This window comes from Crotalus tigris, unplaced genomic scaffold, assembly GCF_016545835.1.
Source record: "Crotalus tigris isolate CLP2741 ecotype Arizona unplaced genomic scaffold, ASM1654583v1 scf7180000019328.220996217465:2438092, whole genome shotgun sequence".
In the NCBI taxonomy this organism is placed as follows: Eukaryota; Metazoa; Chordata; class Lepidosauria; order Squamata; family Viperidae; genus Crotalus; species Crotalus tigris.
In genome coordinates, this window is record NW_024097488.1 from 902,898 (window position 1) to 922,329 (window position 19,432).

Genomic DNA, 19,432 nt, shown 5'->3' on the forward strand with positions numbered 1-19,432 from the left:
TTAAATTTAAATTCTCCAACTGAGAAAAACAGATTACGTTTGAGAAAACTTTGCTTCTTGGGGAAGTGGCTATGGTATAATTTGTATTGTTTGTTTTTATTTTTGAAACAATTGAGAAGTATGAAATTGAATTTAATAATACATTATAGTGCTGAATATTGAACCACGTACGTACTCACAATTGTAGATCTGAGGACTTAAGAACTTAAAAAATTAGCCTGCAGATGATAAAGGTAAGATGAAAGGGTAGGCTGCAAATGATAAGGGTAGCAGGATAAAATGGGGGTGATGTTGTACATTTGACTAATATAAACAGAAATCAATAACAATGCTTATGATTTTAAAAAGTATGGCAACAATGGAAAAATAATGAAGGAGCAGGGAGATACAAAGTCAGGTATCTACATGCATTATTTCAGTGTTTTTATAATGGCCAGGGACATTAGAAATAGTTTCAAAAATCGGTCTGGCTAAGCTCCAAGACAGGTTTTTCTAGACCTCATATATCCAGTTCTCTTCAAAATGGTTGGAGGTAGTTAGTATCAGAGTGCAAGGCCTCCCTTAGATTTAAGAGATCACTGTCTGTTTTTTGCTACTCATGTTATTTCAACTATGACTTCCTTACCTGCAATGGCAGGGAGCCTTGGTGTTATTTTGACATTGGCTGATGATACCTTATACAAATAGTTATTTGGCTTATAACAAAAAGTTTATTCTGCTGATCTCTAGGGAGAGAAGAGAAACTGAAAGCCTGAGAGATGGAACTGAAAACCATAGTATTGGCCTAACTCACAGGTCGGCAACCTGCGGCTCTGGAGCCAAATGCGGCTCTTTGAGCCTTCCCCTGTGGCTCCCAGAGAGCTTCCCTTCTCCCTCCCTCCCTCCCCCCTCTCTCTCCATGTGTATAAAAAAAGAGAGTGGCCTCACCCTGTTCGACGAGCCAACAAGCTTACTGGGTGGGGTTCCTGCCTTGGCTGCGTCTCTGCAGGAAGCAGGAAGGGCAGGAGAAAGCTAGCTAGCCCAGCTATGCTGGCTCAGGAATTCTGGGAGTTGAAGTCCATGAGTCATAAAAGAGCCGAGGTTGCCTACCCCCGAGCTTGTTGGAGAACAGTTTGAAGCCAGCTTGCCAGGTGAGCAGAAGATCGGAGAGACCAAGAGAGAAGGGAGAAAGAAAGAGAGGGGAGGGGAAGAAAAAGAAAGGGAGAGAGAGAAAGAAAGAGAGAGGATTGGCAGACCAAGGGCAGAGAGAGAGAGAGGGAGGGAGAGACAGAGAGAGAGACCCTTTTGACATCTAAAATGAAGATAACACTATATATATAGGATATATGCAGTGTTATCTTCATTTTAGATAGCAAAAGGGTTTTGCGGCTCCCCGTGTTTTGTTTTCAGTGGGAAATGGGTCTAAGTGGCTCTTTGAGTGTTTTGGGTTGCCTACCCCTGGCCTAACTGTAAAAAAAAAACAAACGGGTGGAGCTCATAAATGGGAGCAAAGGTACTCAGTGTAGCTGTGAGACGTAGGATACAGTGTAGACCCAAAACAATCCAGATTCAAATATGTTGCAAGCAGAAAAAGGGGATTTAAAGTGCTGATAATCAGACAGAGGCAGCAAATTATTGTGTATTTAAAGGCATGCACTCTTATGCTCTGTGTTTCATTTATACCAGATGGAAACTATTTTCTAAGTTACACAGTGAACGAATGCTAAAACTCAGTATTGCCCAAAATCAATCAGGTAATGAATCTACAGGCAAAATTATTAAATTAAATAATAGTTTACTTCTGACTATATGCAAATGTTTTTGAATAAGTGTTGCTATTTATCTCCACAACCAACTGTTTCTCTTCCTCACACCATGCATTTATTATAGAGACCACTACCTACAATGAAAGAAGATACATGAGATATTCGTGACAATTATCCAAGCCTTGTTTTCCAGCTTGTCTCAACTGCTCCTCTTCATTTATGGGCAAATTGTTTCTATTCCTAGATGAAAAGGAGGAAGATAAATCAGATAATAAACAATAGATCTTCATATTCATTTCTACAATTTATTTTGGAGCTGAATGATCTTGCCCCCTAATCTGTTTTAAGGGAAATGTGTTTGTGAAAGAATACAATTTTAAAACAGAAGGACATATTATTCCTCATCTCTCAACTGATTAACTGTAACAGCAGATATTGTTTGATTCCCATTGCACAAATTATTGATCAATGTGTATATCAAATGAAGTAATCAAATGATATGTTTTACTTCTCAATAATACCATTTTTCTTTATATTTAATGGTGAATGAAACAGAAAGAACCCGCCAAGAGTTAAAGATTGCTTTTAACACAGGAGTGTAAAAAGGATTATAAATTGCATTTGAATGGATTTTAGTTAGCTAAAGTAGAAATCAGTTTTCTGGATAAATATTATTTCATTTTAGAGAATTAGAATGTGTTTTTAGGAATGGAAAAATATCTAATTCCACAAAATTTGTTTTGTGTGTGTGCATGTATGCCTTTGAATCAGTCTTGACTCCTGACCACTAACTGGCTGCAGTTTTCTTTGCAAGATTTTCAGAAGTGCCATTGCCTCCTTCCTAGGGCTGAGAGATTGTGACAAGCCTAAAGTCACCCAGCTGGTTTTGTGCCTAAGGTGAGACTAGAATTCACAGTCTCCTGCTGGTACTGAATTCCATGAAATATAGAATATCAAATAGCAGCAGTGTGGAGTACCTACATCTCCATTTTATTTATATACTTGAACCTTAATATTTTCAAGGACTTCAACAGTATTTAAACATTCACATATATCAGTGATGGCGAACCTTTTAGAGACTGAATGTCCAAACTGCAACCCAAAACCCACTTATGCATCGTCGGGTGCCGGATGGGTGTGGCCCATTGGGTGGGTTGGCCCATTGGGTGGGCGTGGCTGCAGTGGTAACAGCAGACTAGGTGGGATTAAAAAGTTCAATCAATCAATTCCAACTTTGCAAGATCTTTTTTTTCCTGCGAGAAGTTGAAATTGACTGATTGATTGAACCTTTTTTTTTTTTGTACACAGTGACGGAGGCCTAAAGCGAAAAGGTTTTATAAAACCCAGCTGAAGGCGTAGGACTGGGGCAATGGCGCACATGCCCGCAGAGAGGGCTCTGAGTGCCACCTCTGGCACCCGTGCCATAGGTTCACCCACCACTGACATATATAATTAATTTGGGCTAAACTGATTACTCAACATGCACATAACAACTTAACATGGGAAAATTGGATATGGATTCTCTATATTCATTCTTGGCAACTTATTCACTCCTTTTCAATTGCAGATTGTGAGCTGTAGAAAATATTCAATTATAAATTTGTCACATAACTAAAGGCAAGCTGTCACTTTCCAGATTCCCTTTTCCTCCTCATATGTCTATTAAGTATTTGAATTCCAGATTAACAGTTGGTCTCAAACACAAGTTCTCCAATCCTGCATATGCCAGCAAGGAATCTCGGGAAGACTTCCAGAGTTACTTCTAGAGAAGAACGAACACCAGCCACACTTTTTTTTTTAACTCTCTCCATAGATCCTTAAAAGTGAAATACACAAAAATAGTTTGCAGTAGCTTCTATGACAGCTACTTGGCTTCTATATATTTCTCTATTATAGTATTAATTTTATCCCATGATGAAAGTTTTTAAGAACTTGCTTATCCTATAACAACAATTTTGATGTATCCTTACAGGATGGTGGTTTGTAAGTACTTCAGAAGAGCAAGGCTGGGTCCCTGCAACTTACTTGGAATCCCAAAGTGGAATTAGAGATGATTCTGAAATTAACATGTCCAAAAGAGGAGAAGGTAAGAGAACCTGATGCACTTTCAGGCACTTATCTGCATTCAAATATAGTGCAGCTAAAAATGGAGAAGCAAGGAAGTGTAAAAATTTATTACTGTGATCCAGAGCTTCTTGATTATAAGAATGGGGCCCATAGGGAATATAAGAAATATTTGTTTTTTGAATTATACAGAAAAATATAGAAAGTGTAAGCGTTCAACATAATTGTTAATTTTGTATGATAATAGCAATGCAAAACTTCTAGCAATTACCTGGAATAATTATAACAGTGATTTATATTGGTAATATATTCCTATTAATTGGCAAGAGATTTAGGATCCAATAACTTATTATTCCAATTTTCTCTTTAATTTCTTATAGTTGGGAAAGTCAATGTGTAATGTCTATAAAACTCTCAATTTTAAAATATTTTAAAAATGAAATACATGCTTAATTGTATGCAGATATTGCAATGTAAATGTTATTGTACTTTTGTTCTATTTCACAAGCATATTTGTCTGATTACAGTATGCTATAAAATCTGGCAAATACCCATTCTCCAAAAAGTGCTTTTAGCTAACTTCCTTTGGATAGTGCTAACTGAATCCACCTATTCCCATGTATTTGCTCCATTTCAGCATATATTTTTCTCATTATTGCATTCCTATATAAGTTGTTCATCATTTAAACCCTGAGTAACTGTGCACAGAGGACACTTATCATTAAGTTTTGTTAAGGATCCTAGTGTAGTGACAGCTTGATTATATTCCACTGAACTATGCCTAGAGATAAAAAATCAGAACATATTACTACAGCAAAATAATGGAGTGGAGGTAGCTAATACTCCATACTGTAGCATCAGTTTTAAGCCAGCTATGTTTAAACAGAAGTGCAAATGTTGTGGAGAGCCAGAGAGCAAGTTTTCTGTAATTCATCAGCATTTGCCTCTTGGAGAGCAGAGCACCGATGATGATATTTGGCCAGTTGAAGAAAAAATCTATACAAGTAGAAAGATTCAGCTGACATATTAGAGGATGCTGGATGGTAGACAATGATATGGCAAAATAATGTTTGATTAATAGACTAGGGAATTCTTGAATCAGTTTTAGATGGGCAATCTACAAAGAGCCAGTTTGGCCCAGTGGTTAAGGCACCAGTTCAAGTCCTACCTTGCCATAAAACCCATTTGGATGACTTTGGGCCTATTGCTCTCTCTCAACTCAGCCCACCTCACAGGGCTGCTATTAGGAGCAGGGAGGTGTGCTGGTAAAAATAAAAAGGCAAGATACAAATAAAAAATAATATAAAAAAATAATAAACAAAATCAAATTTAACTGGAATGTTAATACAAGCTTACATATTAATACAAGCTTACAGAAAGTAGAGCTGCTTAACTTATTCTTTGTATCGGTCTTCATGCAAAAAGAAATTATAGCCCAACATACCAAAAAAAACTACTGAAAAATACAAACTAGAAACAAAAATTAAAATAAGCAAGAAAATTGTATTCATCAACCTTGATGAATATAAATCACCAGGACCCGACAGATTACATCCCAGTGTTCTGAAGGAGCTGGCAGATGTTATCTCAGAATCATTGCATCATATCTTTAAAAAATCCTGGAATACCAGTGAAGCACCTGAGGTTTGGAAAAGGGCTGATGTGGTTCCTATCTTCAAGAAAGAGAAACTATAGACCAATCAGTCTAACATCAATACCTGGGAAGATCCTAGAAAAGATAATCAAAAAACAGATCTGTGAACAACTAGAAGCAAACAAAGTTATAACTGTTAGCCAGGAACAGATCATGCCAAAGCAATCTTATTTCATTCCTTGATAAAGTGACTAAATTAGTAGACCAGCAAAATGCTGTGGACATAGTATACTTTGATTTTAATAAGGCATTTGACAAAATAGACCACAATCTACTGCTTGGTGAACTACAAATAGGTGGAATAGACAACATCACCACCAGATGGATTTGTAGCTGGCTAACAAACCATACTCAATGAGTAATCCTCAATGGTACTACATCCACATGGAGAGAAGTAAGCAGTGGGGTACTACAAGGCTCCATCTTATGCCCAGTACTCTTCAATATCTTACTTAATGACTTAGATGAAGGAATAGAAGGGGAACTCATCAAATTTGCAGATGACACTAAACTGGTAGGAATAGCCAACACCCCAGAAGACAAGCTCATGATCCAAAAAGATCTTGACAAACTTGAACAATGGGTCCTATCCAACAAAATGAGTTTTAATGTGGAGAAAAGCAAAGTTTTACATTTAGGTAGGAAAAAATCAAAGGTTTAAGTACAGATTAGGTGAGACATGGTTCAAAAACAGCAACTGTGAGAGTCCTAGTAGACGATCACTTGACTATGAGCCAGCAGTGTGTAGCAGCAGCCAAGAAAGCTAATAGAGTCAAGAGTTGTATAAACAGAGGCATAGAATCAAGAACATGCAAAGTATTAGTACTGCTTTATAAAACCCTAGTGAGACCACACCTGGAATACTGCAACCAATTTTGGTCACCATACTACAAAAAAGATGTTGAGACGTTGGAAAAAGTACAGAGAAGAGCAACTAAGATTATCAAAGGCCTGGAGACTAAAACATATGAAGAACAGCTGCAGGACTTGGGTTTGGCTAATCTAAAGAAAAGAAGAAATAGGGTGATATGATAGCAGTATTCAGTATTTGAGGGGCTTCCACAAAGAATAGGGGGTCAAATTATTCTCCAAAGCACTAGAGGGCAGGACAAGAAACAATGGCTGGAAACTGATCAAAGAGAGAAGCAACCTGGAATTAAGGAGAAACTTCCTGTGAGGAAAATTAACCAGTGGAACAGCTTGCCTTCAGAAATCGTGGGTGCTCCATCACTGGAGATTTTAAAGAAGAGACTAGACAATCACCTGTCTGAAATGGTATAGGTTCTCCTGCTTGAGGAGGGGGCTGGACTAGAAGACCTCCAAGGTCCCTTTCAGTTCTATCCTATCTTATTCTTCCTCACAGGAATTCTTTAATTTTTTTTACCCAAGACTAAAACTGGTAGATTTATTTCTTTCTCTTTATACATTGAACTTGAAAATATTCAGTTATAAATGCAAGAAACGTGTTACTTTCTGAAAAAAATCAACAGTGAAATGTCCTCTGTGTTCATCTGTTTTAACTATTACACCGTCACAAAGAATTCTTTCTTTTTATACACAAATGAGTCTCTGCATATTGAATAGATGAGTTTGTTATATCAGACAGCACATATAAATGCCTTGAATCTCTCTAAATGTCATTGTTAAAGAATCATAAAATTGGTCTTAAGATAGAAATTGTGTATGCTAACTCTTCCAAACTTTGGCTCAATTCATCTCTTCCTCAGATTGCCTAAAATATTTTAATTATCTGTTTGGGATAGATCAGAGATATTCCTTCCTCGTCCTGCTCATACCTCCACGATGTTACCTGTTTCCTGGACCTTACTTCCAATTTATTAGGTTTTCAAGAAAATCTTTTTCAAAAAGTCTGAAACCTAAATAAAGAACTGATTTGGATGTTCATTGTTTTAAAGGCTGATTTTGCTTCTTAGAAACAAAAACAAAACAAAACAAAACATGCAGCCTCTTAGAATTGCAGGAGGTCCTCATTTAATGACCATTCATTCAGCAATCTTTCAAACATGTAACAGTGCTACTAAGAGTGGTAGTTACAACAAGATCTTGTACTAATTATGGTTGTTGCAGCATCCCAGAATCACATGATTGCAATTTGTGGCTTTCTCTTCTGGCTTCCCACAAAAAAAGTCAGTGTGGAAACCAGCAGTAAGTCAAATGCTATAGTCATGCTTAATGACATGTGGTAAAGTAATCTCATTACATTATTTATCTCACATCACATTCTTGTTAATGCAAGGTGAAGCTATGCAATGATCATTGTTTTTTATTCAGTTTGTGTTCTCCATCCATCACATTTTAAGTTTCTTTCCTTTTTTATGCTTTCATCCATTTTTCCAAAATAGTTTCTAAGAGACGCAAGGCTCACCTGAGGCGCTTGGACCGGCGATGGACACTGGGAGGGATGGTCAACAGGCAGCAGAGTCGAGGTGAACATTTTTCTGGGGTGTGGTCCCTTGAAGGATGCACATGCTGGTTGCTGCTGCTTCTCTTGCTATCGGACACTGCTAAGAATGGCTGGCAGCTATATAGGCTTTCATAGGGCCTTGTTTTCCCGCAGCAGAAAGAAATCTGTTTGCAGTGAAGATAGAGGGCAGTATAATGTTATCTGCATTTCAACATATCAACAGGAGTCAATTAATGTCATTAGAGGCACTTGTGTTTTTACAAACAATTGTTCTGGTAGTCTAATCTGTAGCAAAACCTGGGATTGTTGAGAATCTTTTTCTGTATTTATTTAAAGGTATGTTTATTCTAGCTTCATGCAGAAAGATATACCTACATTTTTTCTATTTTTTAAAAAATTGGTTAAAATTACGTTATGAGTTCTTCTAAATGAGAAAACAATTTTGGAAACTTTCTCAAGAGGAATGTGGCAATCTTAACAGTTATGAGAGGGGCATATGTTATGTTCAGGCTTTTTATTGACTAATCATCTTTCCTGTGATCTATAGTCTCCTTGACCTTCCTTGCTTCCCTAGAGAGATTCTAAGACAGACATGTCAAACTCGCGACATCACGTGACGTCGCGCAACATATCGGGACAGTTTTTCCATTGCTGGCAATGGGGTGGGTGTGTGATACATCCGGCCGGCCTGCCAGCAGTTTGACACCCCTGTTCTAAGAGATCAGGAGTTACCACTTCCAATTCAGTTTTTTCACTAGAAGCATTGTTGTTATTCATAAGAGGAAGTCCTGCCTTTGAGAAATTACTGAAACAAATTTGATTGGGGAAGTCAGTTTCTCTTCCCCATTTGGCAACTGAAAATTGTACAAATCTAGAATTCACTTTGAAATTGTTTTAAAAAATAAGTTAACTACCACATTTGGCATTTGGATTAAAAAGAAAAGCTTTCCAAATCCTTGGTTAATAGTTTATATTAACTTTTTTTAAAAAAAAAATTCCCAGAGGAGGGAAAGCAAAGTAAAGTGATTTACAAAAGCTTACGTATAATCCAAAGAATGGCTTATTGTACATGTGAACATATTCCAAAACAGAAAAAAAGTTACAGTATATAAACAAATTATGTGTCATACTATAGAAACAAGTATGTGACAATATATATCAGCAATGCTTTTGGTTCATCAAGAACCTGGTTTATTTTCTATTAATTCCTCTTTTATCTGGTAGAGAAGAAAAGTGATTTTTTTTTCCTCTTACGAGTTCCCAAATGTTATTGAATATTTCCCCTTATCCTTCCACATTGTCAGATATTTAAATTGGTTTAATAAATATATAAAAGTTCATTTAATAAATTTAAAATACCATCACTGAACATAAATTTCTGAAGTGCTAGTATTTAGTTCGAGTTCTAATGTTTGCTTGCAAGACAGTAGGCAGATTTAAGTGCCTGAGAAAGATTGAATAAGAGAATGTTGAAGACACTTTTTAAAAGATATTTAGGTTGTCTGTTGGAATCAGCTTTTGCATGCTATGTGATTAAACTCATTTGTATCAAGTAATCTTAGATTCCAAAATGTTTCTAACAACTGAATCAGTACAAATCAAATCAGGTTACTATGTTTAGCATTAAAAATAAATATATTGTATGAAATTTATATTTTTATAATTTATCAACAATGGGCATGGGTGTCAAACTCGCCGTGTCATGTGATGTGTTGCGACATATCACAACTTTTTTTGCATTGCCAGCGCTAAGGGCGCAGCCTCCGCATGATGCAACCAGCTCACGGGCCAGCAGTTTGACACCCCTGGGTTGGAGCAATATAGTAATAAACTTCTTGCATATAATGCTTTTGCTTTATACTTTTCAGTAAAGAGTATGTGTTAAAAAAAAACTAACGTCTTTTATAGTCATGAAATTTGTTATCCTTGGTTGTAGCACATCATTTAAAAAAGAGACACAACAGTTACTGCTTGTATTTGAAGCCTGAAGGTATTGATTTAATGCCATTTGGAGAGATGTATTTGTTAAAAGGACGCATGATTAGAGGAATATCTATTATGGTCATAAATGTTCTAAAACATTAGTATTAGGTCATCATTGAAGAACAATTCTTAGATACAGAATCTTGGCCTAAATGAGGTGATTTAAAGAAAGGAATGAGTAGAGTGAAAAGATTGCTGACTGAGAGGAAAACGTCTTTAAGAATTATTTTGTGGTTTGGAAAACAGAATTTGAGCTATTGCATTTTGCTTAGGACCCTTAATTAGATCATCTTCTAAACTGCATGCCTTTTCTTCCAGTTTTTCCACATATACTCGGATCCTATAGTGATGTTCCATAACTGATACAGTGCCACAAATTAAACAAGTGGATACGTTTCCTTGCTTCAGCTCTTCTGTTACATAGGCAGTAATTAAGATGGAGAACTAGAAATGATCATTTCAATTTTATCTGTGAATTCAAAACTGCCCTGAGGTTGGTAGATAGGCTTTTGTATGGTAGCCACTTGCATCCAGCATTATTTTTTTTTCAACAGGAAGTATCAGTGCAGAGGAAATGGCTAGATTTGCTGAACAAATATAATCCAATCTGTAAGGTAGATTTATTTCTTGGTTAGTTTGTGGTGTGTGAAGAAATTTACTTGTGGACAAATTTGAGGTGAGCATCAGTTTTTCTTAATGAACTGCTACTTCCACTTCACTACTTTCCAATTTTGAGCCAGTGTTTTTCTGATGGAAGGCATTTTATCCTTTAGTCTTTTTCTGCCTTGCTTTTCTTTTGTTAAATAAACAAAGTAAATGTTTCAGAATTCATGTTCAATTTTGGATCCATTTTTCCAGAGGAAATGAATCTTTGGAAACCAGACTTGATGATGGGTAAACTTCAGCTGTTTAGTAGTTGTATATTATACTTCAAGCCCAAACCTTATTTGAACTATCTGAATCATTTAAAACAAGGTTTGCTGTGAGTCAGCTTTTTGTAGCAATATAGCTTATGTCAGCTGTGTATGTATTTATCATAAAACTTAGTTTAAAAAAGATAAAACTGCAAAAGGAAATGCTGAACTGATAATACTTGTAGCAGGAAGTACTACTAATAATAACCACCACAATGTATTGTTCATTGCCAATAACATCTCCAGACTCTTTATTTCAAATTCATTGTGCCCTATAGAGCACAAAGAGAATTTCTAAAATTCTGGGATACAAAAGATACAAAAGTTTTTGATTGATAAAATTATTTTTTTAAAACTGTAAATGGCATAAAATAAACTGGATTGATTTCAAAAAGCATTTAAATCCATGGTTCAATTTAAAATCTTTAATTTTTTGTAAGTAATAAGAAAATTATAATAAAAAGTGTTTAATACAGTGGAAAAATAGAGAACTATACTGAGGGCAAAGGGGAACTTGGTAAATAGCAATATCAGAAGAGGAGTTTTTTTGAAGTCACTCTTTGTTTCCATTATTTTTTAACAAGATTGCTTTGAACAAAATGTTATCAAACTAATTATCCAAGCTATGTGAATGACTTGAAATAATATGTAAAATCATCTAAAGAAACATACTTCTTTTAAATATAAAAAAATTGAATATTTAAGGGTGATATCAAAATGGAATTGCTGGAATAGTGCTAACTTCGAAGCACTGACAATGAAAAAAAAATTATAATTATTTAAAGATTTTAAAAACAAATGTTTTTCATACCCAAGCAGGCAAAAACCCAAACCTACTTTGAATAGGTAAAATAATTAATTTCAAAATAGTGATAATATACTTAGTCTGTCCCTATAAGATGCTACAATAGGCTTTTGTTGACAGAGATAAAATGAAAGGTCTAAATAATTATATAAAACAAGCAAAGAGAACATGTTAATAAATATTTGCAAGGAAATCATTTTGTGACAGAATCAAAGGTAGTATACAAAACTGAATAGCTATAGCAACTAATGAAAATATAAATCTTTTCATGTTCAATATCTGAAGGAAATTGAAGGCAATGTAAATAGTAACAAAATTTGACAATGACTTCAGACTGGCTCCATCAAGAAACATAAGGTTTAGCATTTGCAGTAGAAGATTACAAGCACTAGAACAAGCGTAATAAAAATAAGGATTCAAAAATTATGAACAACATCAAATGAAGTTAGATGAGTATTGATCAAGTAATAAACACCTGTAGAAAATTAAACAGATTAGGCAAGATATGATTGCATGGCAAAATGGTAAATTGGAATTTATATAAAAAATTGGTGTGATCGCAGTATTGAAAAATTGTTTTAGGACCACGTAAAAAGTTTATGTGACTCTTAAGGTCAGATGACTGACATGTAGAGGACAACACTGGATATTTAAATAGTTGGGGGGAAAAAACATATACAGTAGATGTGGCAACACCAAATGAAATCAGAGTAGCTTGAAAAGTAATGGAGACAATTGTAAAATATTTGGATTTAATAATTGAAACACATAGATTATGGAAAAATCTGGCAAAATTTTCCCTATAATGAAGAATTAGGAACTATAACAATAGCTGGTTGAAATTTGTCTTTGAAATTTCTTTTTAATTAATTGAGCTCTGTTTTTTTCTGCCTAGTTTTAATTTCTTATTTGTTGGCAGACAGTAATGAGATGGGTGGCCAAATGAAGTGTTTAAATAGAACAATATATTCAACCTCACAATACTTTTGTTTACAAAAAACAGCTTTTCATAAACCACATACATAGTATAGAAGCACTTGAACTATTTTTAGACTTTGGGAGACCAAACATTTTCTCATCCTTCTCTGAAAAGGATAAAAATAGATTAAAATTATCCAAATCAATTGTCTTGGGTGGGGCATACCATCACTTCTCTGAGAGGCATTGTCACAGCATGGATCAACCCATATGTATTGTCCTTGGAGGCTTTAACCAACCAGGAAATGCATGGATCTAATATACAAGTGGCTGTACTGACAGCTCCAAAAATTCTGTATACTTTCTTGAGACTGAACTCATCCCAAAATTTGTTTCAATCATGTTTATAGGAATCATCTGTATAGGAATTGACTAGATGGAGTCTATCTCGGAATAAAGCAGAAAGACTTTATCCACCAGTTGTAAGGACACTATATTTTAAGAAAGATGTAGAGAAATTGGAACAGGTCAAGAAAAGACCCCTATGGATGTTCGGGTCATTAGAAACTGTGTCTTGGGAAGAGACATTGAAAGTGCAAGATATATTTCAATTTCAAGCTATATTGAAGAATATAGCTGCACCGTTCAAATACAGATGTCACATAGAATCAGAATCTTTTTGCTTTCTAGTCCAAATGTTCAATACATATAAATATGAATTTAAGTTACAGGAAGGTAGATTATGTTTTTTTACGGGGGAAAAACTGTTATTAGTAGATGAACAATGGAACTGACCACAGTGACAGATGGGGGGCTTTCCTTCAGCTGATGTGCTTAAATGGACACCATACAGCTGCCATCTGGAATGCTTTGATTTGGAATTCTTGCCCTGAGCAGAACATTGGATATAAGGGTATGAATGGCAATTCCAATATGACTGCTAAGAATTATATAAAATTATTCTTCTTGCTCCTGATATCTTCCCCCCTTTTAATATTGCAGTTTTGACCTGCAACATTAAGCACGAAACAAGAGGAATTGGGTAATTTATAATCCTCAGAATCTTACATTCCAAGTCCATCTCTCCAAGAGTAATAGTCAGACAATATGAGAATCTGGAGATACACAGATTGAGTCCAGAGACCACAGTTCACTCAGCTCTTCTCAGTATGATAGTGCATTACAAAAACAACTTTTGGTAAAGTACTTCATATAGAACTGTATCCCATTTAACTGAATAGCCTAACAGTCTTCCTTCGAATCTTTTCTGTCAACACCGAGTAGTCAGATGATGTACATACTCCTATATTCTCTACACAATCAGACAATTTTTTATGTTAAAGTATTGAGGCTTAGGAAGCAGGCAAAATGTTATTTATTATACATGAGTCACATAAAACATTCTAATGTTTAACTGGTTTACTCTGAACTTTATAACAGCTGTAGTGGCTCCTCCAAAATGCTGCTGAATCCTTTGTTGGAAACTACATTTATTTTTATTTAAATGAACGCTTGACAGATAAGCTGACACCTCATTATTCATCAAAAATGCTTATGTTTTATATCATAGTTTTCAAAATCGGCTATGCATGAAGAGTGGTTTGGAATTATTTTTTCCTTCCTTTTTCCACCAAGATGTATAATGAAAAACAGTTTACTCTATATGAAATATTAATGTCCTGATGCCATTAGTTTATTTGAAGGGGACGAGAGAGTGGTATTTGTATTAAGAAGTAAGTTATATGTTCATTATGTTTGTTGCATAAACTCATTTGCCGCTGGGAATCAGATTGGTATCATTCCACTATGGGTACTAGTGTCACGAGCAATGATCTAGTACAGGTCCACAGTATTTTTATAACACATGGCTGCATAAGGAAAACCATGTAACACAGGATTTCCCAGATGATATTAGAATATACTTTATTCATCATTCCAATTAGTATGGTCAATCATCATTCCAACTGTATCTAGAGATAATAGTGCCCTAAAGCCCCTCTTTGTCTTTCTTTTTTCTTGTTTTTAACTATTTTTATTATAATAGTTGCATATAGCTTTTATGTTTATTTGTCTCCCATTTCAATGAGAGAGATGGGCAATTTCTAAATTTGATAAATAAAATATGGGAAAGACCTATGTGTTTACTAAATGTTTTATAAACCTAGAGGTTTATAAGGTTTATGAGAGGTTTACAGTACATATTTTGAAAGGGCAGAACTGTGCTATCAATTTTGCTACGTGACTGTACTTCCTTCATTGTAATATGAAATAAAAAGCAGCCATTCTAATGAATCACAGTTGCCAGCATTGATTCTGTTCACATAGACTTTCTTGTTTTTTAACCAGCAACAGAAAGTAGTTGATTCACAAGCTATGCTGAAAACAGTATGTTAAAACTGTCAGTAAACAGGAAGCAAGAGCAATCCTGTCTGCATTCTGTTATCTCCTATCCTCTTATTAGCAATATGTAAAACCTCACAGCTGGTCAATAAGATTATGAAGATTCTTCAAACTATGCCAAGCACCTAAGTTCAACCAATGCTACTGACCATAGTCCAGATTTGTTGATGTGCAAGTTACAAAAGAAGTTAAACCAGTTTCAGTTCCATGGCTAAAAATCAGAAATCCTTGTAGCAGTAATGGTGGATTAAGCATCCACAGTAAACCCTTATGTTATCTGAATTAGCCTGGAATCTCATGAGTCCTGGCAAACCACACTATATCTGATTATGTTCTATACACCATCCTTCAATTTTAAAACAGCTGAGACTAATCTACTCCAGATATTCATAATCTCCCCCATCCCTTCCATTTATGAAGTTTTTTATGAGATTGCTTTTATCCATCTTCATTGGCTCTAATAGCAATCTGAAACTAACCCTTTCTCTTGGGATTTTTCTCCTATTTAATTTGTTGTGTTTAAATTTCTGCAGTTTCAAATAATCTAGTTGATGTCATACTATCTACTATTAAAATTCTTTATTTTCCTCTGAAACCTTATCCCCCATTTCTTTAAAAACATTTTACATAAGAAACTTGGCTTCCTTATCCACAGTGTTCAACCATATGCAGATGTATTATTTATGTGGGGATATTTTGCTTCTATAACTTCTTTTAGGACACATGCTCTAGAAATAGGCAACAGCATATCAGCATACAATTTCCACAATTTAGGCTTCTTCTGATAAAAGATTTGGGTAACTTCGTCTCCAATCTGACATAACCTTAAATGTGTGCTGTAATGATTTTTAAGGAGGCCCATGTTCAAGTCCTTACTTAGCAATAAACTTTCTAGATGGCTTTGGGCTGATCAGCCAATTTTCCTTATAGTATTTTTGTCAAGAAAGAAGACTTCTGAATGTGTCTCTTTGAGGTCTTAGAAAAGTAATCGTTTTCCGTAGAGTCCCTTCCATCACTTGTGTAATATCTCCTGAAAGCTGTTCATGGAATAGGGTAGGACAACCACTTCTGCCATACCAACTGTTTGTGTATGCCAGTCTCCAATTAAGGTGAAAGAATTCTGCTTCAAATCTTATTTGTAAAGACAGCTGGGTTATCTGTAGCCTTGGCTTATTTTCCCTTTCTAAATTCTTATAAGAACTATAAATTGGAAAAATATATAATGTAGCTATTCTCAAGTTCCTTTGGAAGAAAAAGAGGATATACAAATACTAAATAAGGATTTTGCACTTTAAATATTAAAGTGAGGACAGAAACTGTCCTGATAATCCAAAAACAATATCAGGAGGAGTGTTTCTGGATTAACAGGATCATGCCTGCCTTTGGATCAAGGTCTGCGAGAAATACCAGACAATGTTGATACCTAGTTTAACAGGAGTATACCTCAGAGGTAGACTACACGCCCTCTCGTATGGAAGATCCAAGTTCAGGCCCACAACTTATCAATGTAAAATCCTTCCCTCTATATAACCAGTACTGGCTTAAAAGGACCAGTGTTCCTATGAACATGGTTAACTAAATTGTGGGATGTGTTTTCCTGATGGTGCAAGTGTTTATGGTAATCCAGGAGGTTAACAATGAATTAGCAATTTTTATTTTAAAAAAGTCTAAAAAGATACACTTGCTCTTCTTTCATGAGTAGAGACAACCTGGAAAGCAGAATATGATCTAATCAACAAAAGCAAATCCTGGCTGCTTTGTACTGAAACGTGATATTGTCTGTAGGAATGTTCCTCTGTGTTGAAGAGTTTTGGTCATGCTCCAGCTTCACTGTACAGATTCCAGTAATGCAGGGTTAATATAATCATGTGTATGCTAAATGGAGCCAGCTGGAGAAGATTCCTCCAGTGCTGCTTTGCTTCTTTGGCAGCTTGTTTGATTTTTTGTCAATACCATATGTATAATGCAGGGGACCCCCTTCTCTAGACACCCTGTCTCATTTATTGGCATGAAAGAAGCTGGGCGGTGGTGATGGTGCTGACACAGGCATGCTTACAGTATGATAATTAATAGGTATATGATCTCACAAGCAAGACTCCACCTCTACAATGCTCAAGGATTTTAATTGCCTGCAAAATAATTTGAAATCACAATGAGAGAAGAGAAAACAGCTGTTTGATCTTAACTAATGTTGTCTTCTCTCTCTTTGCTAGAAGAGAAATATGTCACAATTCAGTCATATACCAGCCAGGGGAAGGATGAAATTAGTTTCGACAAGGGAGTCACTGTGGAAGTCATTCAAAAGAACCTGGAAGGATGGTGGTACATAAGGTAATGTCATTTTGGCATGCGCAAGCCTTTTGGTTCCAACAAAATCCTATATATTTCTATCAAAGGTAGGACCCAAAAATGTTTCAAATATATAGAAATGTTAATAATGTTATAAAAGCCAGTTAAACTATTGTAATAATATTTGTAAAATAAGACTTGCAGTTTGTAGATTTCTTCAGCTAGGGAGAGAATAGAAGACATGTCTTACAAATCAGAGATAAAAATTGAAACCAAATATAGCTGTTCTTGCATTTAAGAAGGATGGGTGGTTAAGTGGATTTTTCCAATCAAATTTTCTGTGGATTTTCCTAAGTTTTTCCAACTAAAGCACTGAACCATCTTCCATAGGGTTGTAATATGATATTTTAAACTATGGGAAGCTTTTAGCACTCTGTGTTTGTGTGTATACATATATGTAATTTGCATTCAGCTGTAACAGAAGGTTTTTAAAGAGCAGCATGTTCTACTAGCATATGTGTTGAATTTTTGCAGAGAAGAGGTAATCTTGGCTGTAATTCAGACACTTTTCTTCTGGTAGCTTTAAATAATTAGTTCCATGCAGAAACCAAGGGTTTATTTTTAATGACATAGTTCTAAATACATTAAATGCCACGTAGGCATTTGCTGTGCTCAGCACAATGCACTCCTGTTTCTGGTTGATGCAATAAAGATCAAAAGCACAACAAAATATAAAAGTATTCAATGTTAACTGTAACAGCCAGGTTTACAAACTGATCCTAATACTTTTGCTTTCTTACTTTCTTTGAAATATCCCACAGAATTTAGCTGGGTCTTTTCCCAAAGAGTGATAAAGATTGCAGCCTTGCAGTTCAACTATTAAGTAAAATCATTGTAATTCAAATGAAAAAAAAGAATATACTTGTCAAGAAGCCTGAAAGCCTGGTTCCTGAATGGGTTGTCTTGAAAAATGCAAATTTATGCACCTAGTCACATTACAGAACTGTCTTCTGGATGACCCATTTCACCCCAGGATTCTGTGAATTATCTTCTGTTCATTTTAGTTTTCATAGTTTGTTATTTGCTTTTGAAGTTTGACCATCTTACAACACCTGTGGTTTGAATAATGGAAACATACTGAGATCTATATGTAATATAAACATAGTGATTGTAGTAACATCTTCATTACTAACTTTTCCATCAACAATAAAGGAAAGCTGATAGAGTGGGAGTAGACTCTTAACACTGTAAGCAGAGAATGGTTGGCCTTGTGTCAGTTCTGCATTCTTCTCTCTTTAAATCATTCTCTGGACTTTAATCCAAAGCCAAGGGTGCAGGAGCAGAGTGCACAGCATTTGTAGGAGGAAAAACAATGTCATCAACTCTCCCTGATTTTACTTTTGAATTCCCTTTTTGTTTTTAAAGATTGATTTTGTACTAGCACAAAATCTTAAACCTAACAGAGCTTTAAAGTATTCAGCATTTTCATTTAAGATGTCTACACTGTAGGAAATTCTAGATTATAATTAGATTTTTTATCCTCTCTGATCGGTCATATTGGAGTCTGAAAATAAGCCTTGTTTGTCTTTTTCTTATACCAACCTTGAAAATACACAGATAATGTCATTAGGTATCCTGCTCTCTTAGTTACTAATATACACGGAATGCTGAAAAACCCACATATCCTCTTCATACAAAATTAATTAAATTTCTAGCTAGCCCTATCCATGTTTTCTAGTACAGAAATTAGAAAACTTTTAAAGCAATCGAGTATCGAGTACCACTGTATATGTATTTGTATAGACATAACTGGTGGTTTGGGGGAGGGAAGGGAAGAGCTTGCTATTACGGGAAACTGTAAAAAAGGAGGATATTGTTCTTACAAAGAAGATGAAAAAGAAAACAATGTTTTTGCTGCTATTCTTCTATTTTATAAAAAACTCCCATGATCAAATGGTATCACGTTGTCAATTTTACATTCAGAATTTTTTCCAACACTAAATTGAGAGAAGAATGTGGAACAGGTCTAAATAAGCTATTCCCCAAATAACACCATGCAACAGCTTGTTGCATCTGGTATGATTTAAAAACCACTTCAGCTACCTTAATAGTACAACAAAAATATTTTGTTGTTCACACATAATTTCTGAGATTTAACTTGGCCTGTTATTGGTCTTTAAGATAGTTCACGGATGCCAAAACCTGAAGGGTTTCTTTGAAACTGAATGTCAAAAC

At 35.2% G+C, this 19,432-nt stretch overlaps 1 protein-coding gene across 11 annotated transcripts in view; it reads left to right on the plus strand.

The window, feature by feature from the left end:
* Positions 1 to 19,432, plus strand: part of SH3PXD2A (SH3 and PX domains 2A) — a 276,364-nt gene that overhangs the window by 235,502 nt on the left and 21,430 nt on the right. For 10 of the 11 annotated variants that reach the window (XM_039361666.1, XM_039361667.1, XM_039361671.1 and 7 more), the window contains 3 exons: positions 3,718 to 3,831; positions 7,827 to 7,910; positions 17,122 to 17,239. In XM_039361666.1, the coding sequence (XP_039217600.1) occupies positions 3,718 to 3,831; positions 7,827 to 7,910; positions 17,122 to 17,239 (316 nt within the window). The remainder of the gene's footprint in view (positions 1 to 3,717; positions 3,832 to 7,826; positions 7,911 to 17,121; positions 17,240 to 19,432) is intronic. The other variant, XM_039361669.1, reaches the window with a different exon arrangement.